Source organism: Eretmochelys imbricata, chromosome 27 (assembly GCF_965152235.1).
Source record: "Eretmochelys imbricata isolate rEreImb1 chromosome 27, rEreImb1.hap1, whole genome shotgun sequence".
In the NCBI taxonomy this organism is placed as follows: Eukaryota; Metazoa; Chordata; order Testudines; family Cheloniidae; genus Eretmochelys; species Eretmochelys imbricata.
In genome coordinates, this window is record NC_135598.1 from 10157966 (window position 1) to 10180159 (window position 22194).

General features: G+C 43.1%; 1 protein-coding gene across 2 annotated transcripts in view; it reads right to left on the reverse strand.

Annotated features, from left to right (window-relative positions):
* The window catches only part of IGF2BP1 (insulin like growth factor 2 mRNA binding protein 1), a 55251-nt gene extending 33890 nt beyond the window's left edge, over window positions 1–21361 (reverse strand). For both annotated transcript variants that reach the window (XM_077806211.1, XM_077806210.1), the window contains exons 1-2: window positions 21187–21361; window positions 19824–19884 (exon numbers count right to left, since the gene is read on the reverse strand). In XM_077806211.1, the coding sequence (XP_077662337.1) occupies window positions 19824–19884; window positions 21187–21361 (236 nt within the window). The remainder of the gene's footprint in view (window positions 1–19823; window positions 19885–21186) is intronic.
* Window positions 21362–22194: the final 833 nt, after the last annotated feature.

Here is a 22194-nt window from a genome sequence, read left to right on the forward strand (position 1 = left end):
ACCAATGCCAGGTGCCCCAGAAGGAATGAACAGACCAGGTAACCATCAAGTGATCCATCCCCTGTTGTCCATTCCCAGCTTCTGGCAAACAGGCTAGGGACACCATCCCTGCCCATCCTGATTAATAGCCTTTGACTGACCTACCCTCCATGAATCCATGAGCTTATCTAGTTCTTTGTCTACACTGTAATTACGACTGTGTTAAGGAATCCAGTTACAACACAGTTGCATCCAAGTCACGTTGTTATAGAACCATAGAAATGTAGGGCTGAAAGGGACTGAAAGAGGTCATCTAGTACAGTGGTTCTTAACCTTTTTTCATTTGCAGACTCCTACAAAATTTGGACTGGAGGTGCGGACCCCTTTGGAAATCTTAGACATAGTCTGAGGACCCCCAGGGGTTTGTGGACCACAGCTTGAGAAGCACTGATCTAGTCCTGCCTCCACACTGAGGCAAGAGAAAGTTTACCTAGACCTAGGTTATCACACAGTTGGTTTTAGATCAGGTCAAACTGTGTTAAGGGAACCATGGTCTACATATGTACATCACTAGTGTCTTAGAGTTCCAGACCAGGTCAATGCTACAAAACTTAATTGTGACCCAGTCTACACACACACACTTTATTATTTGTATTACCATAGCACTTAGGAATTCCAGTCATGGAGCAGGAACCCACTACGCTAGGCGCTGTACAAACAGAACAAGACGACAATTCCCTCCCCATAGAGCTTACAATCTCACGCTTAACTTATTTTTAAGAAAAAAATTAAAATATTTTCAACATTTTTGTAAATAGGAAAATGTGGTTGTCAAGCCACAAACATTGGCCGGGTGAGTCCGACAGGTATAGAAGCTGAAACTACTTTTAACTTGTTCCTTTTTATAATATGAGCAGATTTCAAGTTGTCAACAACTCTGTAAAGATAAGACTATGTTATTATAGCCACTTCAGAGAGAGGGAAACTGAGGCACAGACAGACGTGTGCCTTTGTGTATATCACCCAAAGTCAGTGGCATTGCTGGGACTTGAACCCAGGAGTCCTGATGTCCTATTCCCCTGCTTGGACAAAATCCCATGTAAGTTTTATTAAATTCTTATGCCTTTTCTCCAGAATTCTGTATATCTTCCACTTTGCCCTATGGACTAATATGTAATTTCTCTTTCTGGCATTCTTATTTTTTAATTAAGCAAAATACACTATGCATTTCACAGACTATATAAGAATGCAAGATCCTGCCTGGGAGAGTTTACAGATTAGCGAGACATGACAAAGCACGTTCCAAGCTTCACCAGGTGATGCTACAGAATAACCAAAGTTTCTAAATTCTGTGTTTAACCCAATGCTTCCTAAAGTGTGGGCCATGTGCCCTAGGGGGCACAAGAGAATAGTCCTAGGGCACAGACAGACAACTCGATTGTCCTTCAGGATCTCAGCTTTCACTTCATTTCACTTCACTTTCCCCGCTTTTGAACAGTAAGTCTCTAGCTAGTGTGGTTGTGAAGAAAAGCTTCAAAGCATGAAGTGAGAGTACGTAACCCACGCAGAAAGCGCAACCCATGCAGAGAGCCTGCTTGAGTTTCCAGAGAGCCTGAAACAATGGCTTTGAGGTTCGAATGGTTCATTTCAACAGGTGCTAACCCAGTGCCAGTGACAACGTATTTGAAATGTCAGCATTGCTACCTATTTCACTGCTCACCGAAGCATGTGAGAGCGGAAGTATCGTATCATGGAGATCTGTACTAGCATTTCCCAAAAGGGATAGCAGGGGGGAGGGGGCACGCAGAAGATATATAAATTACAAAGATGTGTAGGCTTTTAGTAGCAGGATTGCAGGGTAGACAGGGAAATCGAGTTAATTTCATTTTTCTGAAATGGGGCTTGGACTTTCAAATTTTGGGGAAACCCTAATTTTGTTGTTATTTTTCCTGTATTGCCACCGCACCTAGGAACCCTAGTTATGAACCAGGCCCACATTGTGCTGGACGCTGTACAAACACAGAACAAAAAGATGGGCCTGTCCCACAGAGTGCACAATCTAAGTATAAGGCAAGATACAACAGATGGCTACAGACAGACAAGGGAGGTACAAAGAAACAATGCGACAACGTTGGTCAGAAAGAGCAGCCGTGGTCACAGCATACCAGCAGCCTAAGCGCGGTCAAGGTTTTTGTAGGCATCATGGAACAGGAGAGTTTTCAGGAGGGTTTGGAAGGAAGACAATCGGTTTCTCAGAGATTTCTGGGGAGCACTGTCGGACGGCGTGGGAGAAAGCACAAAGGTGCTTGTTGGAAATCTTAACAAGGGGGCAACGGAGGCTGATCGTTGGTGAGAGCAATAACTGTTCGCTTAATAGAAGGAGCGGGGGGTGAGGGGGAGGACACACGTGCTCAAGATAAGAATTATCTTCCTTGGCCCAGGAGTTATATTTGATCCCAGCCCTGCAATGAGTTCATTCGAATTACTGCGCTACTCGTCTGGATAAATATTTGTCGCTTGTCAGATGTCTTCTTCTACAAGCATTTTTTTGAGCTGATATCGGCCAGACAAGTGTATTGCAAAAATTTTGCTCTTTGCCTTTCTTTCCACGAGAGCTGCAGTGAGTTATGTCAGAAATTCAACCTGCTAATCGAGCCCCTTTAGGATACCTCTGCAAACCCGCACACGCTAAGCGCCTCTGGTTAGGCCATAAAGGTTGCGAACCTTTGTGGTGAGCCAGCAAAAGAGAGAATATTTCCAGTTGAGCACATGTAACTGGGAAACCAAAGAGAGCAATTTGGGGGTGGGATAAAAGAAAGAGAAGGTTGCGGGGAGCTACCACTGAGGAAGAAATCTGTAAAAATATATAGAGTCACTAGATTAAAGTAGCAACAGAAGAGAAAGCAGAAAGAAAATAGGACTAATTCCTTGGAGAGTCACTGGTGCAGAGAAGACGAGATCTAGGAAACTCATGCTGAGGAGATCCGGCCATGCAAGATCAACAAAGGTGAAGATTCTGGCTGAAATCTTCCTGCAGTCACAACCTTGGGGTATCTCAGAGAATCCTACACTCGTGTTTGTGTGTGCGGGAGAGATGCACAGACATGCACAATTGTATTTGCCCAAGCCTGTAGTTATTTTTGAGATGCAAGGACAATAGCATTAATTTTTTTCAACCAATCAGCTTGGTAAAGGATAGGCAAGGGGTATCTGTGCTTGGATTGGTGATAGCCAATCTGTGGCTAGAGAGAATCACATCTAGCGGTAGGCAGATATACGGCTCTGGGTATGTCTCCATTAGAAACGCTACAGAGACGGAAGGGGTTCTTCTATCCCTGCAGTAAATCCATCTCCCCGGAGAGATGGTAGCTAGGTCAATGGAGGAATTTTTCCTTCGATCTAGCCCTGTCTATAGCAGGGCTTAGGTCACCTTAATTAGGTTTCTCAGAGGTGTGAACTTTTCACGCTCCTGAGAGACACAGCTGGGTCAACCTAACTTTCTAGGGTAGACCGACCCTCAGATTTTCCAAAGGGATGAAGAGGTTCAGGCATCCAAATCGCATCATCCTTTGGGTCCCCATAGAAAATCGCAGCCTAAATTATTCCCTTTTTTTCTTACCCATTCCAGAGGTGAGTTCAGAAGGAAAGGCGCCCTCTGGTGGGTAGAAGACAAAGAATGATCTGGGTTCTAGTCCCAGCTCTGCTAGGCAGTCATGTTACCTGCCTCAGTTTCCCCCATCTGTAAAATGGGGATAAAAATATTTCCTTACCTCACAGATGGTTGCCAGACTAAATTCATTAGCATTTGTAAAGCAGGTAGGGATCCTGGGATGAAAGGTGCCTTATTAATATCAATGTATCTTGTCAGAATTGCCACCCCAGACCCATGGTCCATCTAACTCAGTGTCTAGTCCCTGACTATGGTCAAAACAGGATGATCCAAAAGTGCAAGAAATCCCATGACTCCTCTAACAGGAAAGTTTATCCTGCACTTGCCCAGAGAGGAACTATCTATTAATCTTGCGTACAGTTACTGCCAAAGTCAATACATCAAGTATCTGTGGACAGGGCCAATTTAACAGTAAGTAATAGGCGGGAAGATAAATGGATTTTATACATGTCCATTTTGCATTATTGGCCAATTCTAATTTGCTGGCGACCTGCCACATATTGAAAGGCTCTTTCTGTTGTTCTCCTCGTGCCGAAGCCAGGAACTGTAGCCCCAGCTAAGCTTTTCGTACAACTACCACCAATATCCTAACCCCACAACAGAAATGGGGCTCAGCACAGTACAGTAAGGACCAAAAGTTGCTACCATCTCATGGCTGTTCAGTGGCCCATGTGAAATAAGTTGGTCTCCACCCAGCCACCAATAACCACTGCAGTTCTGCCACCTCAACTGGCACTAACTGGGTCCCCTTGGTGGCGATATTAGCTCAGAGATCAAGGACAAAATGGACTACTAGACTAAATTCACCCTATCATCCATAGGCATCATCTACTGTAGTATTCAAGGCCATATTTCTTCATTAAACATTGCATGCAAGCAGGGACTGATATGTATGACAATAGCTCCAAGATTCACAAGCTGGATGACTAGAAATGAAAACTCCAGGAGATGGGAAAAAATCAAAACAATACTAGACTCTTGATCCACATGTACGTTGGTAGGTGGATGAAAGATGGAGCAGAAAATTTAAGAGAGCTGTGAGAATGGAAACATTTATTTCTTAAGGCTGGTCTACGTATGAAATTGCACCAGCTTACTTAGAGCTGTGATTTTATCGTAATTAGTGAAACGGGTACAATTTTGTATGTGGACACTCTTAAACCTGATTTAAATCAGTTCAGCTTGCAGAGGTAAATTTGCAGGTGCAAGTTAAACCAATATAACCAGTTTAAAAGCAATACCAGAGTGTCCACACAGGGGTTTGGACTACTTTAACTACACTTTTTTTCCAACCAATTTAAGTTAAACTAGTGTAATGACTGCATGTAGTCAAGCCCCGGGGGAGACAGTGAAATTGGAAAGGGAATCAATGAGACTATTGAGAAGCCAGAAATTACAACGTGGGTTGTACTGTCTCCTGCTGCCTTTCCCAAGATTCAGGCTCAAATTGTTGGAAATGTGGGTGTGTATCAACCATGAAAGTTTGAGCCAAATCCTGGGGACTGATTCCATACTGGGTCTCCGAGAAGTATCTATTTTAACGTGAGCCAGTTGATTATTAAGCTAGGTATTTTCCACTAAAAATTTCAAATGGAATGAACATTTTTCATTTCATTTGAAATTTTTCATTCCCTCCATCCTACCTTCTCTCCTTTTTCCCCCCACTGGAAAAGAAGTAGGAGGTGACAGGGAGACCGGAGGGGGTGCAGGATAAAAATTTTCAAATGAACGGAAAAATTTGCATTTCATTTGAAATTTTTAGGAGGAAATACATAGCATTTTTAAGCCAGCTCTGGTGAAAAACAGGCCGTCTTTTCCCTCCTTTATTTCCACTAGAAAAAAAAGGAGGAAAGAAAAAAGGAGAGAGGAAGGGGAAATGAAAACAAAACCAAAAAAATCTCAGAACCATCAAAAACAACCCACAGGGTTCGTTTTTTCATTTGAAAACATGAAAAATTTCAACCAAAACCAAAATCTCCCACAAACGTTTTCATTTTGGTCGAAAAGTCATTCTCATACAAAAATGCTTCAATGAAACAATTAAAACCAGCTTTCATTTTAAGTTACACAAAGGCACTAATGATTTGAGATGTATACCACCATTTCCACCCCCCCACCCACACACAAAAAAGACCCCGCTTCCTTCCTAACAGCAACAAAAAAGCTCCATTCAACATAAAATTCCCCAGCCATTTCAAAGGAGACTATTCCCTCCTGTGAGACAGGAAATACAGCCCCTGAAGGGGAAGGAGTGGTGTCAGGGAAGCAGTTTAGGATTTGTTTAAAAAGAGACCATGCTGCCGAGTTTAGTTTGAGGACCACAGACTGGGGTTTCATCAATATGGAAGGACAACCATAGCCCAGCTGGGCCCTTTAAGAACTAGGGGAATAGGGTTGCTGGGAAATGGAGTCCTGCCTGACAGTCATATTGTAGTCCCAGGCTGTGGCAAAGCATGCTGGGAAACAAGGACGAGTATATATACTCTACCTTTCCGCAGCTGGAGAGAGAGTTGTAAGGAGACAGGTTATGAAAGTGGTCTTGCCTGGATGCAACGGGCAAACAGAACTGGTCTCTTTTTTTAAATTGCATAATATTTATGTTCACCCAACCTGCAGAAAATCCTGTCCACAGTTTCTCAGAAAGTTGGATCAGACACTTATCACAGATGCTTGCTCTAAAAAGCATAAATATTATGCAATTTAAAAGCCCTGAATCGGTGATTATTTTTTTGTTTGCTTATTTGCTTGTTCACAAATTGCACTGATGTGAGATTTTTTTGTCTGGCTTGTCACAAGGTCTCTGTGCACTCAGAGATGCAACACAAATTTTAACTATACTTTTCTTTGATGGCTGAAGTTGGAAACTTGGCATTGAAAACCCTCATTGTGGATTACTGAATTGCTTAGTCTGAAAGGGGAAATAACTAGTTATAAGTAGAACTGGGCAATTTTTTTAAAATGTCAAAATCCTCCCCTGCCCCAAAACCGGGAAAAATACATTGACGATTTTCATGATTTTTCTGAGCCATTTTTGGACCAGCTCTAGTCTGAGCATGCTCAGTAGGCATCTACTAAAATTCATTAGACTCTACTATAGTCCCAGCCAATCTGTGACATCACTACACATTTTTCTGGTCTGACCTGACCAAGAGGCTCTGGCAGGGACAGGTTTTGCTGTTGGGACAATTAAATATTTACCCGTGGTACAAACCTTAAGTGCTTTAACATCAGGAAGGAGAGATCATCATAGGAATGGGAGCAGCGGGAGAAATTGATAGTTTCGCAACAGATGCTCCAACTTGTCTTGCATGGATGCACCAGCTCACATTACTTTGATGGTCAGCTCTTTGAGGCACGGACCATCTTTTGTTCTGTGTTTGTACAGCACCTAGTACAATGTGGTCCTGGTCTATGACTGGGTTCCTCGGCACCACAGCAGCACAAATAATAATAAGAAGTAGTAATTCAACAAATGTCATGATTGGCGCTTTGGCACTTATCCTCTTTTACTGCTCCGTTGTAAAACAGTCTACAAATCTGACATGTGTTCAGTTTATAGCCTTTTCTTTTGGGAACAGGCAGCCACCACGATGCAAACTAACAATGCGGTTTTGGACACAGACGTTTTCCCCCTAAAATTTCCCATCCTTGCTATTAGTGGTTTAGCCCCCACCGGTCATAACTAGTGCAGACCAGCTGCTGGCGCTCTAGGCACTGCTCCGTCTAAACTTGCTTGCAATAGGGCTAAGTGACACCGTGGTTAAAATGTCCCCCAGTCCCTTGTAGTTGCAAGCACTGGAGACGAACTAGTGGTAGAAGCCATTATATAAAAGCAGTTTAAATATCTGTAGGATAGACAAGGCCCAGGAAAATCATTTCATTTCCTTTCATTCAGCAGTGAAGATGGAACTTTTTCCACACCCCCTGCCTGTTCACTTTAATGAAATGTAAAGGCAAATTACATAGAATCATAGAATATCAGGGTTGGAAGGGACCTCAGGAGGTCATCTAGTCCAACCCCCTGCTCAAAGCAGGACCAATCCCCAATTTTTGCCCCAGATCCCTAAATGGCCCCCTCGAGGATTGAACTTGCAACCCTGGGTTTAGCAGGCCAATGCGCAAACCACTGAGCTATCCCAGTGCCTAAGTAGGGCCTGGGAAATGCTGATGCTAAAATACAGGCAGTATATATATATATATATATTTTTTTTTTTAATGCAAAATTAGGCAAATCCTGCACAAATTGTCTGAATATTTGCTCCAATTTTTAAATTAATTCCCTTCAGACATGCTTGTCCTCGCCTTTCCTGTCTGCTTTCCGTGAACATTCATGTGATCACATTTCATTGGCATGGAAGTTTGCAGAAAGTAGATTCCAAAGTTACATCCACAAATATTCAGGAAAACCCAATGTAAAAGTCTCACCTGCCTGCACACTCATCCTGGTCAGGGGGCAGAAACAGTACCATGTGGCTTATCTGATCCATAAAGGATAACCAAAGATAACTGTCTGATCAATCCATTGAGTAAAAACATACACGCAAATTCATAGAATATCAGGGTTGGACGGGACCTCAGGAGGTCATCTAGTCCAACCCCCTGCTCAAAGCAGGACCAATCCCCAAATTCATCACTCTCAAATAAGCATTTAATGAACAGAAATCATTAACTATTTGTGTCTGAGCCATAAGCAAGGAGAGGCTACATTTGTCAGATACAGTTGTTGAGTTACTTGTTCCGCTGCAATGAAATGTTCTACAATGGTCTTCACATAAGGTGTTACGTCTAGGCTGAGATTCAGCAAGGTGTTTAAGCCAGGGTGGGCAAACTTTTTGGCGAGGGCCACATCGGGGAATAGAAATTGTATGGTGGGCCATGAATGCTCAGAAGATTGGGGCAGGGGTGCGGGAGGGATGAGGGTTCTGGTTGGGGGTGTGGGCACTGTGCTGGGGCTGAGGAGTTTGGGGTGTAGGAGGATGCTCTGGGCTGGGACCGAGGGGTTCGGAGGGTGGGAGGGGGATCAGGGTTGGGGCAGGGAATTGGGGTGTGGGCAGAGGCTATGGGGTGCAGGCTCTGGGCGGCGCTTACCTCTAGCAGCTCCCGGAAGCAGTGGCATGTCCCTTCTCCGGCTCCTATGCGGAGGCACGGCCAGTCAGCTCTGCATGCTGCCCCATCTGCAGGCACTGCCCCTGCAGCTCCCATTGGACCACCAGAGGGGGTCATTGGAGCACGTCGGAGCCGGAGGAAGCCATGCCGCGTCTTTTGGGAGCCGTGTGGTGCGGCCCCCAACCCTGCACCCCGGCTGGATTGGGGCAAGCCCCACACCCCACTCCCCAGCGGGAACTTGCAGGCCGGCTTAAAACGGCTCACAGGCCGGATCCAGCCCACAAGCCGTAGTTTGCCCACCCCTGGTTTAAGCACACGCCTCGTTTTAGCTTGTGAGTAGCCCTGTTAATTTCAGCTGGAGCAATCACATGCTTAAAATGAGGCCACATCTGTACTAGGAGCTAGTATATATTCTATGCTTTGCAGTATAGCTACACTTGCATACCGCACTGGTAAAGGGCTCCGTGGTGTGATTGTTTTTATACTGGCAAAGCTGACTGTTACCAATTTAACTTATTCCATCATCGTGAGAGAAACAAGCTATACTCTTAAAAGCACAGTTTTACTGGTAGAACTGTCTACTTAAGGGGCTTTTGCTGGTACAGCTATGGTTAGGGATCCCATCTCTGCCCACCCCTCACCAACACAGCGATGCTGGCAGATGTCTGGAGTGTAGACGTGGCCTGAAGCATGTGCTTAAATACCTTGCTGAATCGGGCCCTGAATTACTAGAGGTCAGGAAATGCAAGCAGTGGTTCTAACGGCAGAGCTAATTGAGCCTCAGTGCACACCCCGGGATGTGGAGGCAGAGAGAGAGGTGTATATAAAATATTACTGCTGTAAAATGTGCATTACAAAAAAATTACACAGGGCCTGATCCTGCTCTCCTTGCCTCAACATAAAACAAGGCTAAATCCGCCCTGAAATCAACAGCATTCCACTGGGGGAATATCAGCATTGGGACCCCATCACTGCTGCATTGGCTTTCGCATTTGCTGACATCTTGTGGCTCAACATGTAACTTTAACTGTGCATGAATATGAGCGGTTGGTTTATTTAAGGGTTGGTTTTTACATTTAATGTAGCCAAAGGACCTGATCCTGGAGCCTTCAGTCATGCAAAGCTAACTAAAGCGAGTGGGCATTTGGCTTGATTACGGAACTTCTGGCTTCAAGGATCTCCTCTGGCCCGTGACTTAGTCGGGTTATCATTTACTTCCCATCCAAACCTGATATGGAATAACTTTGTACCCAAAAAACGTTATCTTGAAGGAGTTCTTAATCCTGCGAGTTTCAAAAAGGTTTGACAAGCTCTTAGCATCAGCAAAGACCAACTGAACTGGAAGTCTCAAGACACAAAAAACAATTGTACTAACCATTTAAAACATTTATTTGGCTCTGATAAAATAAGTGGCCTTTTAAGCAGCTCGACCAAGACGACTCTGATAGCGCCCACCACACTGAAGAGATCGCCTTGTGGAGCTGGAAAAACATCTGGCATATGGGAGCAGGGGTGTTTTAGGGAATAGATGCAGGCAGGAAAATTTGGCTTGGAATGCAAAATAAGATGCTGGGTACAAGTGCCCTGTATGCTGCCTGGTTTTTAAGGCCACGCATAAAGGAATGAGCCTGGTTTACAGGAGCTTGATGCAATAAGCTACGTCACTTGCTCCACTCCAGGTCTGAAAACAGCTTGTTATTCATTTTAGGCCTGCCCTGGTTTTAGAAAGCTTTGCACTAAAGGAGAGAGGGGGGCAGCAAATGCTCCGCCCCCTTCTCCAGACCCTGTCAAAGCACCTCTGGAGTAGGTGCCCCATAGAAATGAGGACGGAGTCACTATCCAATCCCCCTCCACACACACACACACACACACGTCTAAACGAATGCAGCCTGGAGCAGTATTAATTCAAGGCTCTGTTGCCAGTGTTGCCCCCTTCTTGATGGGAGAAAAGGGGGCATCTGTTTTAAAAGAAAGCAAGAGGAAGCACAGAGGAGCTAACCCTCCCTGGGACTTGTAGGGAGGGTCTGTGGCCACAGATCTTGTGCATCCCTAGGGTTGGCAGGCTAAATCCCCTCGCTCTTCCCCAGCAGCCCAAGCTCATCGCAATAGCGGGACTGGGACGACATCAAGGGAACTCTCCAAGTCTTTTCAGTGCCTCCTACGGAGCATCTCTGGGCCACGGAGGGCAAGGTTTTCTTGAGTGCTCAGCACACTGGGTGCTGAATATTTTTAAAAAGGTGGCTTCTAGCTAGATGCTTAAATGGAAGGCGAGCTCTTGAAAAAATCTAGCCCTGGTTCTTAAAAAACGTGGCTCTCAATCATTCTTTTCTTATCTACCTTGGGGTCCATAACCATAGGATCTATGCAATTGACTTGATAAAATAAAATACAGCAGGCTCCTCTTCAGAGCAACACCCCCCATTTTGTTTTTTTGTTGCACCACTCAATTGAATTCCAATCGGAAGTGTTGTTTACACCTTACAATACACCCAACCGACCCAGGACTTGCATCTCGCTGCACCAGAAGTGGAGTTTCACCAGAGCTGAGCGTCACCCTTGTCATATATTCGTGTGTCAAACGTATCCATGGGTGCGCGCGCGCGGTCGGATTGCTCTATAAAACCCACCCCGGTGTTTGACTTTTTTAATCACCCTCACGCGTGTTGACTGGACCACTACAGCAGCCAGAAACGTGTGAAATTTCAGCTCCAACCACGTCATGGCTCACCAGTGTCAGTTACAATAAAATAAAATGACCCGTTTCCTGAAGGATCAGGAGCACTCTTGGGAGGGTTGGGTTTTGGGTTTTTTGGGTTTGGTGGGGGTTTTTTTGGAAGACAAGCTTGGACTCCCCCTCTTGAGCTGCCCTTTCTGTGAGGAGGCAGGGCATGAATTAAGGATGCACCTCTAGCTGAACCAGTCACGGTTGCCTCTCGCTGCCCTCATCTCGGGATTAGGGCCAGCAAATGCTAAAATTATAAATACCTGTGCCTGCTACCCATCTCCGCTGCTGTAGTCATAGCTGTGCCCCTCCCCCACCTCTTCACTAGGCTCCATCAAGAATCTCAATCAAATGTCTTCCACTGTTCCGATTTTATTGCAAGACCTGTTGGGGAAGCCCCCGGGTGGGGGGCTGGAAAGGGGACAGTTCAGGGCAACTGCAAAAGCAGGAGCGGCAGAGGCTATAGGCACAAATAAAGACTTAGGGGTAGAAATGTCAAAAGCACCTAAGTGACTTAGGAGCCTAAGTCTTATTTTCAAAAGCGATAAACACTGAAGAGCCTAAATCCCACAGACTTAGACTCCTAAGTGCCTGAGTCACATTTGAAAAGGGCACTTAGGTGCCTAAGTGACTTGGGAACTCAGGGTAAGATTTGCAAAAGTGCTTAACTCCCACTGAGAGTCGGGTACCCAGCTTCTCTTTGTGCCTTTGAAAATCTCCCCCATAATAAACTGAGAAAGTGCCCCATTGTTTGAGACACTTTAAAACTAGGCTGGACAAAGCCCTAGCAAACAGACTGGAGGGAACAATTCTGCATTGCCCCCTGTGGGGAGGTGGGGGAAGGGGGATGAACTAAATGAGCCTACCAGGGGCCCTAAGCAGCCTGGCCCCAATCCAAAGCACAGCGAGTAAGTGCTCAGCTTGAAGCAAACGAACAGTCCAATTAAGTCAATGGAACTAGTCGCTGCTTAAACACGTGCTTTGCTGGATGCAAACCAGAATACTGCGAGCCTTATCTATCCCTGGCCTTCTCTATGCAAGAAAACTGCTCATTTAACTTACGTTCCGTCTACATTTAAACCACTCCAGCAGCTCAGCTGCAACATAAGAATTATTCCATTGACCTAAAAAAACGAGGAGTCCGGTGGCACCTTAAAGACTAACAGATTTATTTGGGTATAAGTTTTCGTGGGTTTTTTACCCAGGAAAGCTTATGCCCAAATAAAGCTGTTGTTAGTCTTTAAGGTGCCACCAGACTCCTCGTTGTTTTTGTGGATACAGACGAACACGGCTACCCCCTGATCCATTGACCTAGAGATGTCTATACCACGGCTTAGGTTGGCTGAATTACTTTGCATGGGCCATGAACTTTTTCACAGCCCTGAGCAGTGTGGGTAAGCCAACCACACTTCTTAGCGTAGCCCCGTGTAGCCACCTAAGAATAGCATATAGTACCTGAGCTTCAACTGATTAGGAATTGGACTAACCTAAACTGCATTAAGCCACTTTTCAATCAAAGTAAGAGTTTGCACTGGTTTTAACTAAATCACTTCAAAGTAACACTTTAAATTAACTCTCTCATGTAGGCAAGCCCTCAAATTTCACATGGACACCATCACCAGGAAAGTGTAGAGGAGCGTCTGTTTGGCTGGAGAAGTTTTAGATGTTTTCCATTCTTTCACCCCTATAAATATCCAGTTTCAAAGCTTGGACTAATAGAAATTGGAAGAATTCTGCTGAAAAGTGAATGAGGCTCAAGTAGCTATTCTAAAAGTCTATCGCAGCTGATCATCTTATCAATGAATATAACACATGGAGAATTCTCTGTCTTCCACGTGTTCTCTAACCGAACTCTTCTTCTAAGGGGTTTCAGAAATACTTTCCAGCAACATTCAGTCTGTTAACAAGGGGTATATGCCTCATGCAGCCTTCATCACTGCAGCTACACTTTGGAACTTGTAGAGTCAAACAAACAACTATAATTAAATCCTAAAAATGTTTTCCTAGCTGGATTCCCAAGAGACCTGGACATTTCTGGGGATAACAAGAACACCCAGAATTGTAGTAAGAATAAAAAAAAAAAAAAGTTGGATTTATATAAACCCTCAAGCTTCAGGGTATAATCCAACCTCTGACTGATACAATTAGGAAGAAACTGTCCCTAAACTGACTAGTCCATAACTGCCTTCTGCAAGGTTTCCTACGCCTCCCCCTGAAACAGCTGGCACTAACTGTTACTGGAGACAAGACCCTGGATTAGATGAACCCTTGGTTTTATCTAGTATGGCAAGCCCTATGTTCCTCTTCTGCCTTTTTATTTTAAACATTTTTAAACTTTGCATGTTAAGTACCTTTTTTAAAGTATCAGCATTCCTTTCTGGAAGACCCTCCCTGTTCATTCACAGTTTTCAAACCCAAAGCAAGTGGAATAAGAATTCAGAAGACCCAGTGGGCTCACGGACAAAGACTGACAGAACATTGACAACAGAGGTAGAATTTTCAAACTCGTCTAAGGGCTAGTCTACACTAGACAATTACAGGTTTCAGAGTAACAGCTGTGTTAGTCTGTATCCGCAAAAAGAAAAGGAGTACTTGTGGCACCTTAGAGACTAACCAATTTATCTGAGCATAAGCTTTCGTGAGCTACAGCTCACTTCGTCGGAGCTGTAGCTCACGAAAGCTTATGCTCAAATAAATTGGTTAGTCTCTAAGATGCCACAAATACTAGACAATTAGGTTGGTATAATTACATCGCCCGGGGTGTAGAAAACACACCTCAGTCCCTGTGCAGACAGTGGTAGGTCGACGCAAGAATTCGAGCTAGCAACTGCCTCTCGGGGAGATGTATTATCTACGCCAGGGGAAGAAACCCTGCCATCGGCACAGGTAGCGTCTACACCGAAGCGCTGAGTGTTTTAAGTGTAGACAAGCCCTGTGTGACTTAGGAGCTCGTGTCTCATTTTCAAAAGTAACTTATGAGTCTTGGATTTAGGCACCCAAGTGTCTAAGTCACTTTTGAAAATGAGACACGAGCTCCTAAGTCACTCAGGGCTGGTCTACACTACGGGGCGGGGGGGGAGATCGATCTAAGTTATGCAACTTCAGCTATGTGAATAACATAGCTAAAGTCGATGTACTTAGATCTACTTACTGCGGGGTCTTCACTGCGGTGTGTTGACGGGAGACACTCTCCCATCGATTCCCTTTGCGCTTCCCGTTGAGGTGGAGTACCGGAGTTGACGCTAGAGCGATCGATTTATCGCATCGAAACTAGACACGATAAATCGACCCCTGCTAGATCGATCTGGCCTTAGACCCTTTTGAAAACATTACCCCCATCTAAATAAGAAAACAACCTAACAATGACTTTCTGGGTAGGTTTTGTTTCGTGTTTTGTTGGGTTTGTTTGTTTGTTTTTTTAGCAATTCACGTGCAGTAGAGATTAAGCTTTTCCGATCACTGTTAAAGTCGTCATCATCCCAATTCATCTGCCCTACTCTCTACTGTAAGAGAAACATGCTGAAGAATCCCTTGGTGTTCACAAAACAGTTTTACACATATAAATTCTCCATCATCAACATTTTTTTTTAACACTTTCCTGTTTGCAAAAGAAACATCTACTCTCTAAGAAACCCTTAAGTTGTCACAAAATCGGGGGGGTGGGGGGGGGTTGATGGGGTCTTTAAAAAACGAATGGCATCATTAATAGAGAGTGAAAACCTTTTACACACTGACACTGAGTGAGGTACCTTCCATTCATTAAGCCAGCAAAACCTGTAAATTACTACTAGAGGCAGAAGGGGACTCTTTCTGTTTCTTCAGCCTGGAATTTCAAACACTGGACTAACTCAATCTTATTTTTCAACAGCCTCTCCTGCTTTCTGAACTTTCCCAAGTCCTAGTGGCACATTCTGGAAAACATTAACATTTCTATATCTGGGGGGAGGAAGGGGGACGGATGCCTTCTTAAGTGTCTAAATTCTTAAAGCTGTAACTTTTTTAAGGAGAAAAAAATATTTATTTTTTAAAAAATGGTTTTAATCTAAAAGGCAAAAGTATAATCAATCTCCATGGGAGAAACCGATCCAGACCCAGAAACTACTACAGATGTTTCCTTGAGCACCAAATTCACTCTCCTTCCACAAGGAATACCATCAAATGCTAAAAAAGAAAAGAAAAAAAAAAAAAAAAAGGGCATCTACAGGTCTTCATTTTTCATTGGTCTAAAAGCTGAGACTAGAAAGTTTGCAATCAAGTTGCAGCTTCTGGTAGACACTTGCCAGTTATAGTTTTTACTGAGAAGGGGTGAACCAATTGCTTCAAACTGTAAATTATTAAGATTATCTTTTATTTTCAATTATATTAAAATTACTCACATCTCAAGTGACCAAAACTTTAAACCTAATTTTTTCAAATTTACTCCAGAAGAACATGGAACTAACAAATTGTGTCTATCCTTCATGGTTGGAAATCACCAACAGTGTTGATTTACTACAGGTATTGAGGGTGTCAAATAAGTATTCATAATCACTGATTTAAATGTATTAAGTCCAAAGCGAACCTATTAAGATAACCAAAAAGGAGATCTTAAATAAAAGCTTAGAATATTAAAATGGAAGTTTTTTTTCCTTATATCAGGCATTTCAACTTTCAGAAACTGCTCTAAACACGAATGGTGCTAACTTCTCTTGAAAGGCAGAACCTTTAAAAAGTTAACAACCTCTGATTTGTGGGAGGTAAGTGACCTCAAGAATGGGTTATAGATTTAATTTGTCTCAGCATTCAAGAAAGTTTTCTTGAATTAAAACAAACAAAAAAACCTACCTAGATTTTCCATGAACTTTTTGTAGAACCAAGAAATCAGAAGCAAGTAAGATGCAATTTTTGTCAACTAATACTTTTTTCTTTTAAATTGCCACTTGGTGTTTAAACAAAGTTTTAAAATATTTCATTATGAACACACATCATGGATAAGATTACAATATTTCTACACAGGTATTAACTTGAAACAAAGACTGGGGGGAAAAGGTAATCCAACCCCCCTCAAGCAAACTTGTTAAATTATACCCAGAGCAATGCAGCAGACAACTAAGTATCTGCTTGTAATTAATTAATTTCCTTCTTCTGTTTGGGGACACAAACTTTTCTAACTGTATCTGTTCTTTACAAGTTGCCTGTGCTTAAAAATAACCTGTGCAAATCCTTTTAGTTTTAAGTGTATTGGCTGTTATCAGCCATATTCACTATTTCCCTCAATTACTAAGTTTCATTCTCTCTGGGCTACTCACTTCCACATTCCTCATATTTGGAATGTTTGCTTGATGGATTCACTTCTTTCGTTCTTTCTTTCTCTCCCCCCCCCACCCTTTATTCATTCATTCTTTTTTTCAAATCTATCCACTTAAGTCTTTTCAGTTTCAGACAGATCTACCCCCCCTAAAACATTTCTTAATCTTATAGGGGTTTGGGGGTAAAAATTCATTTATTGAAGGGATCATTTCTTCAGTAAGCCTTTCAACATACACACAATTTTTCAGGTTTTTGTGTTTTCCTTTTAAACCATAATTCCTAATTTTGCCAACCCTTCCTCAGTAAAGTCACAGAGTAGCAATGAGAGAAACTTTAACCTAAGCAAGTTTCATAAAACTTTCAGGTTTAGAATATTAATCTCCAAACAATTACATTGTGTATTTAGCATCAGAGTATTTTCTTTCTTAATATTTTTAAAGTATTTATTTAAAATGGTTTCCTAGCAGCATCAACAAAATCACTCTTAATGAATGCGTTTCTCTTATATTTTGGGGGCAGAAATACATACCAACAATTCTCTTGTGTACTGTTAGTTTATTCTGCATGTTTTAATTCATATTTATATTAGAAGTGAGGAAAAGAGAAGAAACATTTTAAAGAAGAAAGGAAACCCTCATGAAAGATGCATTCACTATATGAAGTTTAATCAAATACATTCAGTTCCAAAATCATCCTTCAGTCTTATTGAGCATTATTATTTTTAATTTCTAATCAAACAGATCCAATCCATAAGACAACTTTTATTTTTAAAATTCTCAGTAAAGTACATGAGTGAATGTAACTTTATTTTTTAAAATTTCTGTACTTAACAACCTTGTCAGGTTTTATTTCATTTTATTTTAAAGAAATCACAGTAAGAACATCTGATTGAGTCCTTGCCTATCCTACTTAATTAACTAATTCCTGTTCTATACGTTCTTAGACTGGAAAATTCAAACTCAAAACAACCAGAAAAACAAACTCACTTAGAAACATTGCCTCTAACATAATATCACTCTGAATTTAAAAAAGAGAAAAATATGGTATACCATCTAGTAAAGATTATATTTGTCTAACAACTTCCAAGTTTACTATCATTTTTAGAAAAAACAGAAATACAAGTCTGTCTTAGGAAACTGAGACAAAGTTACTTTCTCAAACCATAGTTAAGTGACAGAAGAATATATCCAACTTGAACACCACTGCAATATTGTACTAATAAAAGTTACTTGAAGTTAAGCACTTTAAGGAGAAAGTCAACATCAAAAATGGCTTCTGTAGCTTTAAATAAAGCAGACTAGTGTGTGTATGTGTGAACACATATATATATGTGTGTGTGTATATATATAAAACCACCACACTATGGCATACAGAATCTATATGTAATTAATTTTATTTCTCTTGTTTCTCACTAAAATTTGCTAACTAACCTTAGGTCTGATTTCTCTTCTTATAAACTTTAAACCACAATTTGTTTGAATTACACTGTGTTTACATTTAAGAATAGCTGCTCTTTGACATTATTAATAAAGTCTGAAAAGGGTTAGGAGAAAGCAAACTAAGCAATATTTTGAAATCTACTGTGTTCCATGCAACCTATAGAGTATAGCTCTTCTTTGATATTGTTAATAAAGTCTGAAAAGGGTTGGGAGAAAGTGAACTAAGAAATAGCTTGAAGTCTACTGTGTTCCATGCAACCTATTGATTTTCTAGCAGTGCTAAGAAAAAAAAAATTAGACTTTTTTTTCGATTTTATAATGTTACCTTCAGACTGTAATTGCCTTTCCAATAACATTTCATTCAATTGAAATTTACACCACAACCAAGTCTTTGAATGCTGTATTAAGCAATATTGATCACCAATGCATGAGTTGGGGGCTTACTGCTAAAATATTTTATATTAAAGGATTAGATCAGTTTTAAGGTTTGAGCTAAACCTACGGGGTCTCACTGACCTATAGAACACACTGCATTCAGCCCTGCAGTCTCTGGGATTCACATGGACACACTGGTTTGTAATTTTAAAAGGCCAACAAATGGAAAAGAGAGAGCTGGGAAGCAAAAATTAAGGCTTACCCTTTGCTAATAACACAGATTCCACTAGTCTTCAGGTATATTTTTTCAGTCATAAAAAAGCTAAAACAATCTTTTAAGAAGCCACCTCCTTCCTGCTCTGTTGTTGAAGTAACTGCCTGGTCACGTGGATCAAGCATATTACAGATTCTGCTAGAATTCAACGTAGACTATTTGTATTTTGGGCCAACTTGCCTGCTTCCTGTGGGGTAGGGGAAATGTATCTTTTCTAGAAAATATTTCTTTTCTTTATGTGGCATCTGCCCTACACTGCAAAATATCTGCTGGTAACCAGAATAAATCATCAGCCCAAGGTGAGCACCCAACAACAAAAGGCCAAGAACATGGAGAAGATTGTAGACTTCTGAAAAAATCTAGTGGGAGAAATGATACTTGTAAAGAAAGGAGACACTTTTTCATGTTTAAAGTAAAGATGAAGGAAATTTAATAATTACAACTCAGTGAGAGTTCTTCTCTACAAGAAGTTGGGCCAATGTCCTTAATTCAATTAATTTAAACTACACCTTAGCATGAAATGTGAAAACAAGGCCCTATTTTTTTTTAAAAAAAAATCCAATTTAACTTTTTTTTAAATATTAGGTTACAAATTTTAAAAATGTGTAAAAGGTATTTCAAAGTGAACAAAACAGCCTGCCTTCAGCAAGAGCTCAGCAATACACCACCTTGGCCAAACCACTATTTTGTACCTGGCTTTTTGGGGGTTTTTTTGTCTTTTTTTTTAAAAAAAACTTACTTTCAAAGTAACTTAAACAAACAAAGGCGAAATGTAAAAGTTGATTCTCAGAATTGACTCATGCGTAGCTTTGGGCAGCTCTAAAACCCAGTAATCCCCTCTTACATTTAATTTCACATGCACATGATTGTGATGATAAATCCTCCCCCTCCGCCTCACCCCCCCATTATAGTTGAGCTATACCCTTCCAACAGGGAAAATAAGAGGAATTAAAACACTGTGTTTGTTACCTTTGCTTTTTGGGTACTGAATGTTCAATCTCTAGCTGTTTTCCATGTAGCTCCACTTTCCCTACAAACAAAATGTGTCTTTTTTAAAAATCTGAGCAGGGGTGGGATGCAGAAAGGTTTGGGTAACATTCTTGCCCCTGAACCTTTTCGTTTTAATTCTAATTACACAGCACAAATACATGTTCTGATTCCTCTGCCAGGGCACTTTATTAAATACAAAACTGCTTTCGAGCTGGGGAGCATTGGGAGGTACAGGCCAGCAGCTCCCTGGACAATGCTGCTGAGGAAGATTTGATTCCTTCGCTCGCCCTGAGCGGTGTTTTGAACAGAGAAGTCTGCTTCAACGAAAGGAAAAGGAATTAAATATTAAGATCCATTCTTTGCTGTTGCTTCTTTGTGTGTGTGTGGGGGGGTGGCTCTCAGTTTTTTTTCACACAAGGGCTGAAAAGATCAAATGTTTCTCAATGGAACGAAGGGCGTTTTCCTTTCAAAATGGGGAGCTCTGCCTAACTGATCTATTTTGGGGGGAGGAGAGGAGGGTCGAAAAGGAGGATCTGAGTTTGGGAGAGCCTGGCATCAGCTAAAAAAGATGATCTGCTCCCTAGGAGTTCCTCTCTGTGAGAGCCCAGCATGGCGACCTTCGCGCTATTACACACAACACATATGCCCCAGGAAACCCCACGTTCAAATCAAAATGGCTAAAGTCCCACGCCCCCCTCCCCTCCTGCTGATGGGATCCCCCCCCCCAACACACTGATTACGGCCCCCACGCCTTGGGGGGAGCCACGCTGGGGGCGGCGAAGGCTGCTGGGAACCCCGAACGGCCTGGTGCTGCTTGGAGGGAGGGGCTGGATCTAGGGGGACCCCCCCAGCCCGGATACGGGGTGCTCTGGCTGAAGGGAAGGGGGGAAGCAGAGGGGAGAATCGGCCTCGCCCAGCTTCCCAAGCTAGTCGGGGGAGGGGGGTGGGAATCGGGGATTTCAGCTCCCCCACGCGTGACTTTGCTGGGGAATCCCCTGGTGCTGGCCCCGCGTGGCCTTCGTTGCACCCCCCACGATTTGCTGGGGTGGGGGGGGGAGGAAAGACGCTGATTCGTGATTTTGGTTGCTTAAAGGCGATCCGTGTAAGGCCCTGGGAAAAGCAAGGGGATCCGGCCCACTGGCGAAACAGGAGGGCCATGGCTGGGTGGTGCGTTCATCAGAGATGAACTGGGGGAGCCATGAGAAAGAAGGGGGGGGTTAGAACAGCAGAGCCCCCCCCTTTTCCTTATTGGTATTATTTTGCAAGGGCTAAGAGATTTGGTGCAAAAGCAGAAGGGAAGAAAGGGGGGAGGGGAAGGGGAGAGAGAGATAATCTTGCTTACCAGAAAAAGTTTCGATGGCTTTCATAGCCCATTGCTCATCAGGGCAATCCACAAAGGCATAGCCCGATTTCACCAGAAACTGACCACTGAAGGAGATCTTATGGTCATTGAAGACTTTCTCCAAGTCGCCTGGAGTCACGTTTTCGTTTAGGTTCCCAATGTACAGCTTGTTCATGGTGGATCACAAGAGATGTGGATAGTCGGTGGGTGGGTGTTAAGAGAGGGAAGGGGGGGGAGGGAGGGTTGATAGGGCTGGGGGAGGTGGGGAACAACTTTTCTTTATGGATTCTTCAAATAAAAAAAATCCCAAGGAAAGTTCCCAATTCAAACTGGAGCCCAACAACTGGGAAAGCGAGTTGTTATTTTTGGGGGGGGGGGCGGTTTGGGTTTTTTTGGTTTTTTAGGATTTTTTTAGGAGGGGCTGGGGGGGAGGAGGAGGTGGGATTCCTGGTGATCACAAGCTCAGTGGGGGGAGTTGGTTGGTTCCACTGGGATGGCGGGCTGGGGGGAAAGTGCGGCTGTTTTTGGCTCAGCCCCCCAACTCCTTGGAGTCGCACTCGTGTGTCACAGGACGTTGGGTGAAGCTGCCTGGCACCGCCCCTAAATAAAATCGACCTGAAGAAAAAAAATGAGTGAAAATGTTTGCGAGAGGAAGCCACGTGGTGGTGGTGCCGAAAGCCCCGCCCCCCTGCAGTGGGAGGGGCGGGCACCGCCAGGGGGGAGCCTGACCCTTTATTCAAAAATAAAATAAAATAAAATAAATTACTATTTGATTTCCAGTTGGCCAAGGGAGCATTTAGATGTGGGGACGTTGGCTTCATCTCAGCAAGCATCCCTCCAGCTTCCTCCCCCACCCCACTCAGCCTTCTCTAAAAATCAAGCCCCCCCCCCCCCCGCCCCCAGCCTGGCTCCCCTCCCCCCATGGCTTCCCAGGGCTTGAATGGGGATTTGCCCGGTGCAAACTTCTTCATCTAAGGAGCGAGCTGGAGTCCCGGGGTCGCAGCATCT